We start from the raw sequence: 20846 nt of genomic DNA on the forward strand, positions 1-20846 counted from the left end.
GATAAACGACCGACAGACGAAGACGAATGTTGAACCAACGAAGACGTAAGTTGAGCCAACGAAGACGAATGTTGAGAGAACAAATCCTAGCTTCACATGTCGTGAGAGAATAGAACTATAGAGAAGATAATTTGAGACGAAGACGAAGATCTTGGAGATTTTGAAAAATCCTAACTTGGAGCTTCTTTCTCTCTAGTGTAAATGGATCTATTAATGTGAAGAAATTATGAGAGACTATTTTAGAGGGGAAGGGAATTGAGATGGGATCGGGCAGTAGGGCCTCCCGGGCAGCATTAATTTTTTTTATAATTACGACGCCGTTTTAAAATGGCACAGCTTATTATACTCCAGTTGACTCTCCAAGATCGGATCAACATGAGATTGTCAGGAATTCTATTCCAATGCTCCTGATATTCGTTATTACTCGTCAATTCTTCCCCTCGTTCCTTTTCTCTTGGGCATCTCACTTGGAATGCGAAGCATGCATAGAGGGTTTGGAGACGAGGCAGCAAGCGTTGTAGGAGGAGCAGGAATACCTAATTGTGCTGTCACCGGCGGTCCCCGGGGAGACTAGAATAGAATAGTCTGTCGACTCTTTTTAGTTTTAGAAGGTTTAAATTAAATAAGTGTCTGGAGACATTTGTACGCTGGTTCATCTGGGGCTGCTTGATCTTCTTTTAGGAAAAAGTAAATATGCATCTGACTAAACCCCGACTAGTAGTCGAATTGGTTGTCTGATTAGATAGAACTAGCTAGACTAAAAAAATGTAGGAGGAGGTTCAGTTAATTTCGACAATTTTACGCTCAACTATTTAATCAATTTTATTATCCATCTCATTCATATATTAACCATCAATATATTTTGTTCCTCAATCGAATTTCGAGTATTTTGCACCAAATTATTTGTCTTTATCAATTTTTTACTGTGACTTCGGTCAACCAATAATTCATTTACATATTTAACCACCGTTAACTCTTATTTCTCAATTTACTTTTCAGTATTAATTTGGCAGTGTTACCTATCTCAATCTCATGATCAATACCAATCACTTACCATCATTTTGATTAATTAACCTTCTCATCATTATAATTATTATAAAACTTACATTTTATATTCAAATCTGGTTCTTTATTATGTAAATACTTTAACTATTAAACTACTTAAAATTGTTAGTTTATATTTATATTTTTTTGTATGATGTATAATTGATATAATCATTCAAAGTAAATCACTCAACTCACATTAAGAGAAATTTCATTCTCTAACATTTGTAAAATAAAATATTTTATTATAAATTAATAAATAAATAAATGTGGAAGGTTCATGTTTATAAAATTATTTGGTTGAATTTAAAATTAAAAAAAACCGTAATTTAGTTGGCTAGAGTGATATATATATATATATATATATATATATATATATATATATATATATATATATATTTTGATATCTTTCAAATTTAAGATTTAAAATTAATATTTAATCATATATTTTTTAATTAATCGTTTCAAGTTTTAAAGGCGGAAAAATTAACTATCAGACTTATTTACTCTAACGAAATGGGTCATGCGTTGTGGTGCGAGAACCCGATAAACTATTTATACACATTATTATATATATTTATATATAGATTATGTAGATTGATTTTCATTTCTTGGTCCAATATTTTTATTTTGTGAATTTCTATTAATTTGGTACAAGTCAATGCTCGAAAGGCAAACTATACTTTTTTTTCTTTTTCTTTTTTTATATTAATTTAGGATTTTTTAATTGTTTGATTAGAGTATAAAAATAAAAGTGACATTGTTCTTAAACTTTATTTAGTAGAACACAACTCATTTGTCAAATTTTTATTTTGATTTTTTATAAATGTGTTAAAAGTCTATACGATAGTACTGTTTTAAATACAAAATTTCATTAAAAAATAACAAAAGTTAACTATAATGCATGTTATCCGCATTTTTTTATTTTATTTTTAAGTAAATCACTCATTTAATCGTATGTGAACTAGGATATAATCGGTGTGATACACAAATATAAAATCATTTATTATATAATTGTGTCTCTTAATTAATATATAAAGGTGTACAAGTCATCATAATCAACATATTCATATTAAAAAACAGTTTCAACAATATTAATATTTATATAATTATCCTTTTAAAAACAAGTTTAAAATATTGTATATTAAAGTCAATTCTTCACATTTAATTATTAATTTATATTTAATGAAAAAACTAATATGAAAATAATATTTAAAATTATTATAAAAAAATATTATCTAATTTAAAGTGATAATAATATTTTTACAATAAATTATAGTTTAACATTACCTCTTAGTTATAACCTTATTTTTTTAAATTTAATAATTTCAAGTTTTTATGAATGGTTACGTAAATTAACAACCAAATATAATTATGTTAAACGGGTTTCGTATTATTATGATGCGAGACCTAATGATTTAAGAAACTGTATTTAAATATATATGTAATGATTATAAAAATTTATAAAAAAATAAAATTATATAAACGTAATATCAACGTAATATCAACGTTTATTAAATTTTATATTAATTTTAAAATATAAAACATATTAATAGTTTAATTAGTTAAAATATTTATATATACTATTAAATATTATAAATTTATGACTTTTTTATATATATAATTTTATTTTTTAAAATGGTCATGCATTCTGGTGTGATGATAGAGTAATTTGAGAAGATTGTGTTTATATATATATATATATATATATATATATATATTATAAAAAATTAATAAATATAATATCACATAATTTATCAAACTCTATATTATTTTAAAATATAAAATTTAATTAGTTCAAGTTTTTACTTATATGGTTATATATAGATAATAATTTTTTTAAAAATATAAATAAAGTGTCACACAATTATCCAACTATATTTATTTTAAAATATAAAATTTAATTGGTTAAAGTGTTTATGGTTGGATTTAGAGTTTGTTGATATCGAGTAACATGGAGGAAGAAAAAAATAATGTTTGGTGATGATTTTGAGTATTTAATGATTATTTTTGATAAAAAAATACTTAAAAAATATTGATATAGTGAAATTATGTTTAATTTTGTTTGGGTTATTAAAATAACTCAAACTGAAGAAGGTCTTATATAATTAGATTTCAGTTCCAAGGCTTATATATTTAATTTTTAATCTTATTTTTAAAATTTAACCTTTCAAGTTTTATGGGCAGGTATACCTGTAAATTAATAACTTGATTTGTTACCTCTAACAAAAACGGGTTGGGCTTTATGGAGTGTTTATTTATATATGTGTGAATTTTAATTTTATTTATTAAGTTTAACCGTTTTAATGAAACACCATAAGAGAATCTATATATATATATATAATGATGTTTAATTTTTAAAATGTTCGGATCGTCGAGTCGAGAGTTGTGGTTAATTTGGATATTTACGTGAGAGTAAATGAATACTTGGGTCGGATTGTGGGTTGACCCGCCCCATAAACTTAAAACGGTTAAAAATAAATTTAAAAATATTATTTGTAGGTTTCGAACTTGCAACCTAACAAAACAAGTACAAACCTTTAACTAACTAGGATAACAACACTTTATATTTAAGTTTCAACACCAAATTTGATGAATGCGAAACATTTTAACAATAAAAGTTATATTTTTAACAAACTAATATATATATATAATGATGCTTAATTTTTAAAGTGTCCGGATTGCCGGATGTGATTAATTTGGATATTTATGTGAGAGCCCATAAACTTAAAACGGTTAAAAATAATTTTAAAAATGTTATTTGTAGGTTTCGAACTTGCAACCTAACAAAACAAGTACAACCTTTAACCAAATGTGATTGAGATGTGGTTTGTCGAGGGATAATAGACCGATATCATTTGAAAATGGTTAAAGAAATATGAATCAAATATTTAATTGACCAAAATGTGAGGTAACGATGTTAATTATTAAAAAAATATGAATCAAATATTTGATTGACAAAGTGAAAATGTAAAGTCACTAAATTAGAAATTCATTCGGAAAAAATATGTGATTAAAGTGAATAAAATGTGGAATGCCAACGTTATATTTTTATTTTAATAATTTTAAACAATAATAATTTTTTTAATTCATTTTATTTTTATTTTTATCCATTTGTATCGTAAGTAAATTTTTCCTAAATAATATATAAAGTTGTTAATTCTTTTACTTACTCTTACATAAATTTTTTAAAATATTAAATTTGAAAACACATCAATCAAATAACACTAGTTTTTATATTTTAAAATTAACATAAGAATTAGATATTGTATGTCATTATATTTATATAACTTTAAATTTGTCTATTAATTTCTTATAATAATATATATATATATATATATTCTTATAATATATATATATTTATACATATATATATATATTTATATATATATATATATATTTATATGATAAGTTAGGTATATATTAATAACTATAATTTATATATATAATTATAATTTAAAATAAGTGATATAACTAAAAATTAATTGTAAAAAAATAATTGAAAATTTAATTAATAAAATAAATAATTAATGTGTCACATTTCATTATTTTTATTAATTGTAATTAGTTCTCACTTATCAATAATTGATTAAAAAATTTTATAATTTAAAATAAAATAGTATTTAAATTAATTAAAAATTAAATAATTTATAAATATAATTTTTTTTTTAAATGGTAAGACTTTATTCATATATTATAAATATTTTTAACAGAAGATAAGGTCAATTTGATTAATAGGATAGATTATTGAGGAGAGAAAAAAAAATGAGATAAATATATATTTAAGATTAAGATAATATGTAATTAAGAAAAAAGAAATAAATTTGTCAAGATTATTAATTTAACATTTGAAGTTTAAAAAAATCAAATTTGAATATATATATATATATATTAAATTTCATACTTTGAAATTAAATTTTTATTTATTTAAAAATGTAAGACGTCAACTTACAACTACAATAACTTTGAAATCCTAATTTGTTTATTGGAAAACAAATTTGATTGATTATTGCACATGTAATTTGTTTATTGGAAAACAAATTTGATTGATTATTGCACATGTAAGTTTTTAATGACATTAAATATTTTAGAAAGTCAAACTTTGACCATCACCACTATTATCATGATTATAAAAGAAAAAATAATCTTAAAAATTTTAATATAGATAAATCTAAATCATAAATGAGATTACATAGATAAATTAAATCGATTATAAAGATATGACAGATTTATCTATGGATATAGATCCCTTAAATATCAAATAAATCATATCCATATCATTTTTACCTAAATATAGTATTTAAATTAATTAAAAATTAAATTATTTATAAATATAAATATAAATTTTTTTATATGGTAAGACTTTATTCATATTATAATAAAAATATATTATAAATATTTTTAATAGAAGATAAGGTCAATTTGATTAAGAGGATAGATTATTGAGGAGAGAGAAAAAAAAGGAGATAAATATATATTTAAGATTAAGATAATATGTAATTAAGAAAAGAGAAATAAATTTGTCAAGATTATTAATTTAACATTTGAAGGTTAAAAAAATCAATTTGAATATATATATATATATATATATATATATATATATATATATATATATATATTAAATTTCATACTTTGAAATTAAATTTTTATTTATTTAAAATTTAAGACCTCAAACTACGACCACAATAACTTTGAAATCCTAATTTGTTTATTGGAAAACAAATTTAATTGATTGTTTCACATTTAAGTTTTTAATGACATCAAATTTAAAAAGTCAAACTTTGACCATCACCACTATTATCATGATTATAAAAGAAAAAAAATATTTAAATCTAAATCTATAAATGAGATTACAAAAACAAATTAAATAGATTACAAAGACAAATTAAATAGATTATAAAGATAAATTAAATAGATTATAAAGATATGACAGATTTATCTATGGATATATCCCTTAAATATCAAATATATCATATCCATATCATTTTTACCTATATATATTGCACTACATCTAGACTCATAAAACCCAAACAAAAACTTGTACCAATAATTTAAAACCCTAACATGAAGAAGAATTTTCTAATGATTATGCTCTTGGTCCATATTATTCTATTAGGTAATTAACCTTTCACATCATAAAGATTTATCTTTTATTATGTTTATTTTTGTTTTTAATTATATTTGTCATTGATTTTGTATATTTAGGTATGATCACAATGTCAAAGGCAAATAATATGTCCAAGGAAATGAAGTTGTATCCAAGTTGTAAGCCAATAACTAATTGCACACACGATTCTGACTGCAGAACTTTCCCAAACTCGTTTTGTTTTGGAGTATGTTATTGCAGAACAACGTTATTCAAATTGGCTGAACTCTCTAATGGATCGCCACAATGATTGCATTACAAATTGTAATGGTTGCAAATTAAAACCGTGTTTAGATAATTATTATAAATGTTCACAATATTAGAAGATATATTGCTAGCGTGGGTTCACCTATTGCGTTGATATGAGAATAAGAATAAGAATAATTCGATGAAAACTTTTATATAATGAGTTAAACGTCTTAATTTTGTTTCTCAATAAAAAAAAAGAAGCTCTAATTTAATGATTATCATGTTTGTGCTAAACTTCTTGAGAAATATTTTGTCAACAAAATGAGAAAAAATAATTCTAAAATGTAACTAATTTAGAGACAATACTTTTATTTAAAGGCTCAATCTAAAATTTAATTTAAAGGATATGATATTGTAGCTTGTGTTTGTGAGCAAAATTTTTTTTTTTTTTAAACATAAGTACATGACATCTATTTGTTTATATAATTCTTAACATATAAATATGATTAAATTTAAACTATTTGAGATGACTCACTTATACATATTTTAGTTGGTAGATATATTTATAAATACTTTAGACTTAAAGTCTTGGGTCAAGATGTTTGAAAGTTAGTCCCTCATATATTCATAACAAAAGATGAAACTAATTTATAATGTTGAAATTTTAAATTAATTATATAAATTTCGTTAATGAATGGAAATGAGAACGTGAGTAATAAAATTAAATAAAATTCATATTAAATTTAAATGTGAATTAAATGATAAAATTTGATTTAAATGTATAATTTGAATTAATTTAAATTTATTAATGATGTAATTAATATTTAATGACTTAGAGAAATTAACAGATTCAATGTACTTATATGAATTTATTATTAACAATTTATTGGTAAAATATTATTTTTAACAAATAAAATAATGTAACGTGTTTTTTGGTAACGAAGATGAAAATGTAAATGCATTAAAGAGATAATCAATGCCACATCATATAAAACCTTTTCCCCTATAACACATCTTATACACGAGATGAGATTTGCAGTTCTAAAATTTATGTTTTTCTTTGTATCACTTTCATAAAATAGGTGTGTTTTTCCTTCTCTCTTCATTACTTTTGAATTATTCTTTAAAATAATTAATTTTTGTGAAGTTCTACATAATGTAACATATCATTTGGAACAACAGTTTTGAAAAATTCTTTATTTATCTTTGTGCAAGTTCTTCGAGTTTTTGACTCGACTAATTCTGTTGAAACCCGATGATTGGATTCAAGTATCTTTGTCATGTTTAGTGTATAGTTATTTCAAACTGATTCGTTGTATCCTGAGAGACAGTCATATGCGATAAGCTTCGGTATAAACGAGAGACAAAATACTGTTTTAAGGAAAATATGTGTAACATGTGACTTAGATCCACCGTTAGTTAATTATTTCGTTATTTGTATACCTTTAGTTTATTTCATTTATTTGTAACATTTTTTTATATATATTTGTGTAGTTTAAAGACAATAACACTAACAATAAGAAAAGTCTTGAATCAATAAAAAAAAAAGTTCAACGAATTCGACGAAAAGCAACAACTCAAGACTTAAAAAACCTAGGAATGAATGACATATTTTTGATGATTAATGGCAATTTTGTTGGAATACAGATGCATTTATTTTGTATTTTGTGATTTTTCATATTACATGTATATATAATTAATAAGAGTCATTATGATGACAAACAAGATGAATAATTGCTCAACATAACATTTTTTGGTAAGGTTTTAGAATATGACATGTTCAAAATGTTAGACACTACATAGATACAAAAACAAAAATGATAAAATTAGAAAATAATTATATATATTATAATGAGTTGATTCAGATTATGGAAATAGAGACTTGTATTCAAGATTTTTATTTTAATAAAAAAGAGTTAGCATTACACTCCACAGATATGAGTCATGATCCTCGTTTAAACTCAAAGCGCTTTCGGATGTAATCATTCCATTGATGAACTTTGAAAATATATATTTGATTTAATGAGAATAGAGTTATCAACATTTCACTAATTTATTTTATAAAAAAAATTAAAAAATTCTTAAAAAAGAAAGAAATAATATATGATATTGACATCTTCTTTCCATAGAATTGTCAATAACTACAATTTTATATCTATAATCGATTTTAAGAAGATTTATAAAAACTTGTCTAACAAAAGAATATCTAAAATATATACTCACAAATACAAAAATTATATCCAATTGAAAAGTATGGCATCACAATTTATGTAGAATTTGAGGAATCAAGAAAATATAAAAAGAATATTAAGTTATTTATAATAAAAATGATTGGAATTTCAATTCTCAAATTTAATATAAAAATTAAAATTAAAATTTTAATAAAATTTAAAATAATGTAATTTTATAATTTATAATTTTACTATTTTTTTCTAAAAAAAAAAAAGTTGAAATTACATAGATTAAAAACAAGTTTAAATTATTAAATTAAATATATTATATAAATTATCTAGGTGACTCTCTAATTACATAGGTTATTTTAGTGCTCAAAATTTTTAAAACAAATAGTACTTTCAAGGTTACCACTTTCTATTTAAACATAACAATTAAAGATTAAGTTTAATATATTGTTTTATATATTATCTTTAATTATTAAATCTCTTATATGTATAATATTTATATATTATTAAATATATTTATTATTAATTTTATATTTATATAATTATTAAATCACTTTTTTTAATATATAAAATATATATTATTTATTTATACTTATATATATCTATATAAATAAAATAAAGTTTACAAATAATTTATTTAATATATATATATATATATAATTTTTATATATTATCTTTAATCATTAATATTTATATATATATAATTATTATATTTTTATATATTATATATTTTAAAAAATAATTTAAAAATTAAAAGTAGGTGAATTATTGAAAGATCACCTAAATAATTTGTCTTTATATATATATATATATATATATATATATATATATATATATATATATATAATATAGATAAAATAAATAAATTATATTATATAAATATATATATAAGATATTTAATAATTATATATATAAATATAAAAATTAATTATAAGAAATAAAATATATAATATTTATTATATATATAAATTATATATATAAAGGATTTAATAATTATATATATAAATATAACAATTAATTATTAAATATATTTTATAAAAGTTTGAAGAATGATTTATTTTTTGAAAGATAATTTAATGTTTAAAAGTATGAGATTAAAATAATTAGAAGTTCATCAGTTAATTTTAAAATAGTATATATATTTAATTTAGAATTTATAAAAATTAATTTAATTATTAATTAAATCACAAAAATTCAATAAATTTATTTATTAATAAAATATACTTGAATAAATTATTAATTTTATTTGTATCCACGATCTTCTTAAAGTTTTATTAAATTTACTTAAATAATATCGCTCGCTCGCTCTTTTTTCAGATACTCTGTATACCTAAAATTATTTCAGTTAATTCTTTTAATTTATTTGAAATATTAATTTAAATAATTTTATTTTTCTTATAGAGTATTACAGTGTTAGATTTTTATAATGTATTATTTAAAATTTTAATATATAATATATGTATATTAATATATTTTTCAAAAAAAATCATATTTATCAAATTATAATAACTTATATTTGTCATATCTTTATTATAACAAATATGATAATATTTGTGTAAAATCTTAAATTAAAAATTATTACAATATTGTTTTATAAGGTTAAATTATTTTATTTTATGTTTATAAGGGAGGATTATAAATAATATGTTCTTATAAGTAACTATATTTGAGATTTTATACAAAATATTATTTTATTTTACCAAAAATCTCATAGATATATCTTTTTATTATTTACTTCCCAAACCCTATCAGCTGAATCATCTCCTTCCCTAGTTTGATCCAACCTAACCCTAATATGGCAAATATTTTTTTCACAGTTCCTTTACTTCTTCTTTTGGGTCAGTGTTTTTGAATGGAAGCATTCCGCCATGGCGATTCCAACCATATCTAATACTTGCTCAGGAATCCTAAACTTTTCTCCCAAAAACCCAATCTCAATATGGCGGAAAGACAACACATTCAAATTCAACATTCACGATTCCAATCCATTTACACCTCTCCACTACAAGACGACTACAAACTTCCGCCAATTTCATCCGACCTTTATCTCGACCAAACTCCTTAAGGAAGAAGCTTAACGAGCAACTACTACAACAACAGGTAGGTCAGTGCCCTAAAATTCAACACCCAATTCTAAATTATGATGATAGAGAGAGCTCTAATGTTGACGGTGTGGAATCGTGTAAGTTAAGTTCTAATAACATTACTCTGCCTGCTAACAATGAAGCAAATTCTGGACATTTGGGTGATTCAGTCTTGTGGAATAAATTGGAAACTTGAGTTGATCACTGTAAGACAGAGTCTGAATTTTGGGGAGTTGGATTTGGTCCTATATTCACTATCTATCGTGATTTAGATGGAAAAACCAAGAGTGTGATTGTTAATGAGGAGGAAATACTGAAAAGATGTGGTTTTAGTCCCCACAAATATGACAGAAGTGAGTTCATGGTCTCTCCAGATGCGAAATATAAAATTGACCATGCTAATTATCTGGCTAAGGAGATTCAGAGTGGGAATCACGCCTTTTCCGAAAGTAGTTCTGTGGCAAGGTTTGTGGTGCAAGGGCAGCAATCCAGGTTTCTGAATACAATCCAGAGTCTTACTAGTAAGTCTGTTTTGTCTTCAAAGCAATCTAAGGTTGGGATCATTCTATTGCTGGGTGGTTTCTTTATGGTTTGTGGGTTGAAGGCTTTGTTTGCAAGTAGAGAAGCTAAAGTACTAGAATATACAAGGTTGGAAAAGGACATGTTAAGGAGAAAAGTAAAGGCAATGAAAGAGAACGATAAACTAGAAAAGGGTAGTGTGGAAGTTATTCAGGGTTTTAAAGAGGTGCAAATAGCATCTAAGGAAAGACCAAAAACTAATAAGCAAGAAGTTATGGAATATATATATCAAAGAATAACTTATCATCCCTTGATTCTAGTTCTAAACCTTCCGAATTTGATTGCAGAATCCAAGAAATCCGTGAAATGGCAAGGCAAGTAAGAAAGGACGAGTGAAAAGACTCCACACCAAGTGCTAGTGATGCTGAAGCAATCGATTCAAAAGAAGAGCATGCGAACCTTCCAAATTTGTAGTTGACAAAATTACAAATATCACATCAGAGAATCAGAAAAGCCAGACAACTGCATCATCAGCTTGTGAAGACTTATTGAAGGACTTTTATGAACAGAAACGTAGTTCATCAAGCAGGATAGGTTTAGTTGATGGTGAAAGCTATGTTGGAGAAATAAAGGAAAAGAAGAATTCTAAAAATTATGCTCTTGTACCAATAGTTTAAAGCCATAACATGAATATGAGTTTTCTAATAATTATGCACTTGGTTCTATTAGGTAATTAACCTTTCACATCATACAAATTTATTTTTTATTATGTTTATTTTTGTTTTTAATTATATTTGTCATTGATTTGGTATATTTAGGTATGATCACAATGTCAAAAGTAAATGAAATATTATCCAAGTTGTAAGTCTATAACTAATTTTACACACGATTATGACTGTGGAACTTTCACAAACTCGTTTTGTTTTAAAGTATGTTATTGCAGAACAACATTATTCTGAACTCTCTAATAGATCGCCACAATGTTTTAGTAACAATGATTGTATTGCAAATTGTAATAGTTGCAAGTTGAAACAGTATTTAGATAACTATTGTAAATGTTCACAAATGTTAAAATTCACCTATTGTGTTGATACGAGAATAAGAATAAGAAAAGAATAATTCGGTGAAAACTTTTACCTAATGAATTAAACGTCTTAATTTTGTTTTTTAATAAAAAAATGTTCTTAATTTAAATGATTATCATGATTTTACTAAACTTTTGGAGAAATAATTTTCTATCAACAAAAAATCCAGAAAAAATTCTATTCTTTTTTCCGTATATACCCTTTAATTTAAACTTATAAATGGCCAAGATTCCAATTTGTAACTTTAGAAAGAATACTTTTTATTAAAAGGCTCAATCTAAAATTTAGAGGATATGATACTCCAACTTATGTTTGTGAGCAAAATTCTCTCTTTTTTTAAACACAAGTACATGACTCTCTTATACATATTTTAGTTGGTAGATATATATTTATAAATACTTTAAATAAATAAACTTAACTCTTGGGTCAAGATGTTTGAAAGTTAGTTGTTACAAACTGCACCTAATCGGACGGAAGAGGACGTGACAAGATGTTTGAAAGTTAGTTGTTACAAACTGCACCTAATCGGACAGAAGAGGACGTGACACATGAAGTCATTGGGGCCATATGATCTAGAATGTATTTCTTTTTATTATTACTGTTATTTTGTTTATCTGTTAGACCTTCTTTTATGTCAGCTTCTAAACTATCTTTTTATTATGCATTTTGGCCTTGTCTTTTTGGCCACCTCACCAAAGGGTGGTAACAGATTCATGTGATGGATTCCATAGAGGGTTATAACCTCAACTGGATTCATCAATTTTGGATTATTATAAAATGATTAAGAGCAAAACTCGTTTTTCTTCTCTCATCTACCCTTAAACATCCTATCAATATATCTCGTTCATCCCAGCAAGGTTTTATTCTCTTCTCATCTATCTCTTATTTGTAGACATGGCAAATTTTTGGGTTTCGGGGACCCGACCTGAACCGGACCCGATTTTGCCCCGAAAAAAATAGGTATTTAAATTACCCGAAATATCGTCGGAATCGATGGGTACCCGGATCCAAACTGGACCCAAACTTGACCAAGTTTTTTAAAACAATTTCTGTTTTACTTATTTAATTAATTTTAACAAGTTAATATATTTTTAATTTTTACTTATGCTTAAATAAAATTTGGATGAAATTGAACAAAATTTTAATATTTTAAAATTTTAAATGATACATTAAAAAAATGATTAATGTGTTTTAAGATTTAAAAATTATTTAATAAAAATAATTATAAATATTATATTAAATAAAATTAAAGGTGTACTAAAAAAATATTTTATTTTCTCTAATTTTGCATTTATCTTTTTTCTCATTTCTTACTCTCTCTCTTATTTTCAGTTTTTCTGTCATAGTTGCAGGGATGAACCTATGATTTCGAACTAGGGTGGGCTTGAAAAAAATTTAAGGTAGCTTAAAATAATAACGAGAAAATTTTGAAAAAAACAAGTATATAAAAGTAAAGTTTTACCATTTTTTTAATAATTAGATAAAAAAACAATGAATTATATTAAATTTTAAAAAAAAATTAAGAGTAATGTCATATTTCTACAGTAAAAAAAAAAATTTGGGGTAGCTTCAGCCTACCCGAACCCTTACATAGATTCGTCTCTATATAGTTGTATTAATCTTCTACATAGTTGTATTAATCTTCTTCCACATCTCTTACTCTCTCTCTTATTTTCAGTTTTTCTGTCATAGTTCTATTCATCCTAAATTATTCTAAACTAAGTATAGCTCAACATTTAAGAATGGAATTATATAAATTAAAGGCAGCGAAAATACAAAAGAGAAGAGAATCTGATGCTATGTTGGGAATGCCGCCAACACGAACGGAAAAGGGAGAAGAAGAAAAAAATAATTAATTATTGATTTTTTTCGGGTACCCGGAACCGAACTGGACTCGAAACGGAACCGAGCGGTTCCGACCCGAAATTACTCAGAACCGAAAAATAATAAAATTACCTGAACCGATCGGTTCGATTCCTTCGGGTACCCGACCCGTCGGGGCTAAATTGCCATGCCTACTTATCTGCATCAATTGGTATTAGAGCCGACGATCCTCAAGATCGCAGACAACATGCATCAATCGGAAAACAACTCCCTACATACCTCGGTAGCTTCGATTTCTCAAACACATGAGGAAATGCAAAAATGGATGGAAACCAAAGTGGGTTCCATTGAAAGGCAGCTTCAGGGTATCTCTAGTAAAGAAGACAAAGCAGACTCCTTCCGAATAGGACCGCAACAAGAAATTCGTACGTACAACCGACGCGGTTGACAAAGGTAGACTTTCCGAAGTTTGATGGGTGGCTTATTTCAGCAGAGCAATTTTTCCAAGACGATCGAACGACAGATGTGACTAAGGTTAGAATAGCGTCGATTCACTTTTCTAGAGATGTAAGAACCTGATATGTCTTTTATCTACAGTCGAGAAATCCAACTATAGCTCTTATTTGGACAGGTTTCAAGAAAATTTTACTGCAACATTTTGGTTTTATTGGCGATACACCTATTAGCCAACTGATAAACTTAAAACAAGGCAAATAAGTTTCTGAATACAACTTGAATCTAGTAATGGAAGCAACTAAGGAAGAAGAATATAGTGATTCTGTGAGAGTAGTCACAAGAGATATGAAGTCCATTGAAACAAAAACTAAAGTGTCATTGCACACCCCTTTATACTTAGTCCCCTGGTTCACCCCATGTTGCGTGTAAGAAAGTTATTAATAACTCAAAGCAGTTGTTGGAGCATGTTGGGATGCAGAGCAGTGATGATTGTTTCATCTACAAACACCCTTTGGAGGTATTTTCATTGGAGGATACTCCTTTCAGTATGGTGGATAATGTCAATAATTTAAAGTTATTGGCTGCAAAACTAAGAAATGTTAATGAATTTGTGGTTGATGTGGAGCATAATCATTATCGATCACTTCAAATCTCGATTGTGTGATTCAAATTTCAACTGGAGCTGAAGATTTTATTATGGATACAATGAAGCGTCTTATTCATAGTGGTCCCTCTCTCATGAAAGTTCTCAAAGATTTTACAAAGAAAGAAAATACTCATGGCCTAGACAATGATATTTTATGGCTTCAGAGAGACTTTGATATATTTATCTACAACATTCTGGATACTGGACAAACTTCAAATGTGTTAAAAGTGGTAAGAAAGGGTTTGGAGTATCTTCTTGCTCCCCTTTGTGAAGTCATAGACAACAAAATATATCAATAGAAAAATTGGAAACTTCATCTCCTTCATTTTAAAATAATCAAATATACTAGAGAAGATATGCAATATCTCTTGAACATGTATAACCTGTTAAGAACCAAGTTGGTTCTTCAACACCTCAACTTAATGCAGCTGATCCATTGGCAGAGACTTACAAACACACTTATGATTTGTGCATTCAGCTGTATGAGAAAGCATAGTTTATTGAGGATTCACATTTTCAAATTTATGGTTGGCAGAATGTTGATTTCAATGTTCAACAACTTAATGTGGTTGCAGGATTATATGAGTGCATAAATTTAATTTCTCAGGCAGAGGATGAAAGTCTTGGTTATATTCTGTCAAATAAATCTCTTATTGTTAACACAAAAGGGATGCTTACCACGACAAAAACTTGCACCATACATTGAGTGCTAAGTACATTAAAGCAAATCTTTGTACACTGGTTAACATTATAAGGCAACCCTTTAAAAATGTTTATGCATTCAAAGTTGTTGTGGAGTATCTGAAATTTCTTGTAATACAAGTCATACAGAATACAAAGTTAATGGATGATTCTCAAACCCCTCATGTTGAATGTGTTGCTGCCACAATCAAAACTATAGGAAATCATGACAATTCTGAATCCATTTCAATTATTGACAGTTCTAAGGTTACTAATGTTAGCAAAAATGGAAAAAGAAAGGAGTTGGTGAGTCACGATCAAAGTAGCGTTACGAAGAATAAAGAAGATGAAGTGAAATTGTTGAAAAAGAGAGCAGATTCTAATCAGCGAGGACGCCGATTCTTTGAAGGAGGGAGTAATGTTACAAACCGCACCTAATCGGACGGAGGAGGACGTGACACGTGAATTCATTGAGGCCATATGATCTAGAATGTATTTCTTTTTATTATTACTGTTATTTTGTTTATCTGTTAGACCTTTTTTTATATCAGCCCCTGAACTATCTTTTTATTATGCATTTTAGCTTGTCCTTTTGGCCACCTCACCAAAGGGTTGTAACATATTCACGTGATGGATTCTATGATGGATTCTATAGAGTGTTATAATCTTAGCTAGATTCATCACTTTTGAATTATTATGAAATGATTAAGAGCACGACTCGTTTTTCTTCTCTCATCTAACCCTTAAACATCCTATTAATATATCTCGTTCATCCCAGTGAGGTGGTATTCTCTTCTCATCTATCTCTTATCTACATCATTAGTCTCTCATATATTCATAACAATAGATGAAACAAATTTAAAAACATATAAGTGTTGGAATTTTAATCTAATCATATAAATTTCATGAAAGAATGCAAATAAGAATGTGAGTAATAAAATAAAATGAAATTTGGTGAATTAAATGATAAAATTTGATCAAAATGTATAATTTGATTAATTTAAATTTATTAATTGTGTAATTAACATTTAATGACTTAGAGCAATTAACAAATTGAATGTACTTATATAAATTTATTATTAAAAATTTATTGGTGAAATATTATTGTTAACAAATAAAAAATGTAACATAATGAATATGAAATGTAAATGCATTAAAGAGATAAGCAATGCAACATTATATAAAAACTCTTCCTCTTTAACACATCTTATACACACCACACCACACTGTTTTTTTTTATTTATCAATTTTCACTTTAAAGTTTCAAAAGTTCTTTCTTTATCTTTGCGCGTGTTCTTCGAGTTTTGACTCGACTATTTCTGTTGAAACTCTATTATTAATTCAGGTATCTTTATCATGTTCGATGCATAGAGATTTCAGTGTAAAATCACGACTAAATTCATTGTACTCTGGAGACAGTTATTTGCGATAAACTCCAACACTAACGAGAGACAAAAGAACTGTTTTAAAAAAAATATGTCTAACATATGTATCGGATCAACCTTTATTCAGTGATTTTGTTATTTGTATACATTTAGTTTATTTATATATGTGTATTTATAACTAGCTCACTTAAACGTATATACTTGTACAACTAGCTTATTTAGACGTATGTACTAATAAAAGTTTATTTAAACATACCTACTAATAAAAATTGGCTCATTTAGCCTCTCTCATTAAACCATTATTAATTTTTATTTTTTAATTTATATATTTATTAATTAAATATTAATATATTTTTTATCTCGTTCTTTTTCATTAATAAATAAATTCTTTATTTTTATTTTTTTCATAAATATTTTATTATTTTTATATGTGTATTTATTATAAATTATTTTAATTTTATTATTATTATTATTATATATATCGCATTCGTCATTAATTAATTTACCTTTATATTTTTTCTTCTTTTTATTTTTTTCTTCTTTTTAATTTTTTCTTATACTAACATTGATTATTAATTATTTTAAAATTATTTGGTCTCAATAATTGAATATAACAATGATTTATACTTTCAACAATAAAAATCCTTTAACACAAAAATAAATAACTTAATACTTAGATAATAATAGCAACTCATTCATCAAACACCAAAAGAGTAATAATCAAATATTAGACAAAACAATGTTACTTACTATTACTATAAGTCATTAAAAAAAATTAAATAAAAAATTATTAATTTCATTTTTGTTTATACTAAATTAAATAAAAAAAATCATTTAAAAAAATATTATAGTAAAATATAAAATTAATAAATAAGTTACTAAAGTTTTTTAAAAAATGAGAATTTAAGATTTATGAGAAATAAAAACTAATAAAAAAAAATTAAGATAAAATAAAAAAAATAATAAAAAAATAATAAAAAATTTAAAATGAAATAAATTACCTGGTTTAATTAATGTAAAGAAAGATTTAGAAAATATATTAATATTTAATATATAAATATATAAATTTAAAAATAAAAATTAATTATGGTTACTAAAATAGGTTAAATAAGCCAATTTTTGATAGTACGAATGTTTAAATGATCTTTTATTAGTATATACGTCTAAGTGATCTAGTTGTCTAAGTGAGTTTTTTCCTTATTTATTTATAACATTGTATTTTTATATTTTCTATAATTAAAAAAAAAACACTAACAATAAGAAGAGTCTTGGCATCTCTAAAACAATGTCAATGGATTGGACGAACTCATAAACATTTGATTTAAAAAGTATTAAAAGTGACATAGTCAACAAAAGTGAATATCAGATATCATTTGGTTGTCGTTCCATGAAAACTCTTGATGAATGACATATTTTGAAGATTAATGGTGTCCCTATTTTGTTGGAATACAAATGCATTTATTTTGTGATTTTCATTCTATCGTATATAATTAAAAAGAGTCATCATGAAGACAAACAAGATGAATAATTACTTAACATATACATATAAATGTTAAGGCTACAAAATATGACGAAATGTTAGACACTACTTAAAAACAAAAGACAAAATGATAAAATAAAAAAATAATTACATATTCTATAAGGAGTTGATTCAGATTATGGAAATAGATACTTTTGTATTCAATTGATGAACTTTGAAGATATACTTTTGATTTAATGAGAATAGAGTTCTCAACATTTCACTATTTATTTTATAAAAAATTTCTTAAAAAAGAAACAAAGAATATATGATATTGATATCTTCTTTCCATACAATTGTCTCAGTAACTCTAACTCTAAGGAAGTTTATAAAAAAATTTCATCATAAAAAATATCTAAAATATATACTCACATGTATAAGAATTGAAAAGTATGACATCACAAAGTTCAAGAAAATTCTTAAATTTAAAATAAAATTTTTAAATTTAATTAAAATTTTAATAAAATTTAAAACAATATAATTTTATAAATATTAATTTTACTGTTTGTTTTTTATACAAATTATTTAGGTGGCAATCTAATTACTTTGATTTACTTTTAATGCATAAATTAATTTTTAAAACAAATAACACCTTAAGTTTTTAAAAAGATCGTACTAATAATATTTCAATAAATAATTTGGTTAAACATAACGATTTAAATTTAATATATTATTTTATATTTCTATATATAATTTTTAAATCTCTTATATATATATTTATATATTATATAAATATATTTTTTATTTTTATAATTAAATAATTATTAAATCTCATATATATATATATTATTTTATCTATATATCGATATATATAAAATAAAATTTAAAAATAATTTATATAATATATTTATATAATTTATATATATTATCTTTAATTATTAATTTTTATATTTATATATATATATAATATTTATAATATATATTTTTAAAAATAATTTGAAGGTTAAAATTAAGTGAGTAATTGAAAGGTTATTTAAATAATTTGTCTTTATATATATATATTTTATATTTATATAATATATAATATTTATTTTAATTTTTACTAGAAGATATTTAATAATTATATATATAAATATAAAAATTATTGATAAGAAATAATATATATAAGAAATTTAATAATTATATATATATTATATATATAATATTTTGTTAGAACGGTTAAAGATAACCAGAAAAATTGACTTAAGACCATTGATAACCTTTTATAAAAGTTTGAAAGGTGATTTGTTTTAAAATATAATTTAAGGGTTAAAAAGTGTGATCGAAATAATTAGAGGGTCACCTAGTAATTTTCGAATAGTATATATATATTATATAATTTATAATATATAGAAATTAATTTAATTATCAATTAATACACAAATAACTCAATAAAATTATTTGTTAATAAAAATATTTTAATTGATAAATTATTTATTAATTTTATTTGTATCTTCAATGATTTTGATAATTTTAACGTTATAATAAATCTACCTAAATAACATCGCCTGTATACTTAAAATTATTGCCAATTAATTCTTTTTGATTTATTTAAATTATTATTTAAATAATTTTATTTTTCTTACTATGGCCTTGTAGTAATAGATTTTTATAATGTTTTATTTAATTTTTTATATATAATATATGTATATTAATATATTTTTCAAAAAAAAAATCATATTTATCAAATTACAAAATCTTATATTTGTTAAAAATATATGCTAATATTGGTGTAAAACCTTAAATTAAAAATTATTACAATATTGCGTTATAAGGTTAAAATATATGTTAATTGACGCCAAAAACTAACATCACGAAAATTGTCAACAAAATTTCACGAAAAAATGTTTTGGAATATTTGTGAAAAATTATTTATCATTTTAAAAATAAAAGATAAATAAACTAAATCAATGGTTATATATATATATATATATATATATATATTAATTATGTCTCTCAAATAATTTTTATTTTATTTTATATTTAGAAGGGAGGATTTTAAGTAATATGTTTTTATAAGTAATTAAATATATTTTGAGATTTTATACCAAATATTATTTTATTTTACCAAAAATCTCATAAATATATCTTTTTATTATTTACTTCCCA

General features: G+C 23.9%; 1 protein-coding gene across 1 annotated transcript; it reads left to right on the top strand.

Annotated features, from left to right (window-relative positions):
- The first annotated feature begins 10294 nt into the window (after positions 1-10294).
- On the top strand, positions 10295-11950 carry LOC124936382. Its single transcript, XM_047476878.1, has 2 exons — positions 10295-11388; positions 11510-11950. The coding sequence occupies exons 1-2, from the start codon at positions 11005-11007 to the stop codon at positions 11525-11527; spliced, it is 402 nt and encodes a 133-aa protein (XP_047332834.1). The 5' UTR covers positions 10295-11004; the 3' UTR covers positions 11528-11950.
- The last annotated feature ends 8896 nt before the right edge of the window (positions 11951-20846 follow it).

Source organism: Impatiens glandulifera, chromosome 4, assembly GCF_907164915.1.
Source record: "Impatiens glandulifera chromosome 4, dImpGla2.1, whole genome shotgun sequence".
Classification (NCBI taxonomy): Eukaryota; Viridiplantae; Streptophyta; class Magnoliopsida; order Ericales; family Balsaminaceae; genus Impatiens; species Impatiens glandulifera.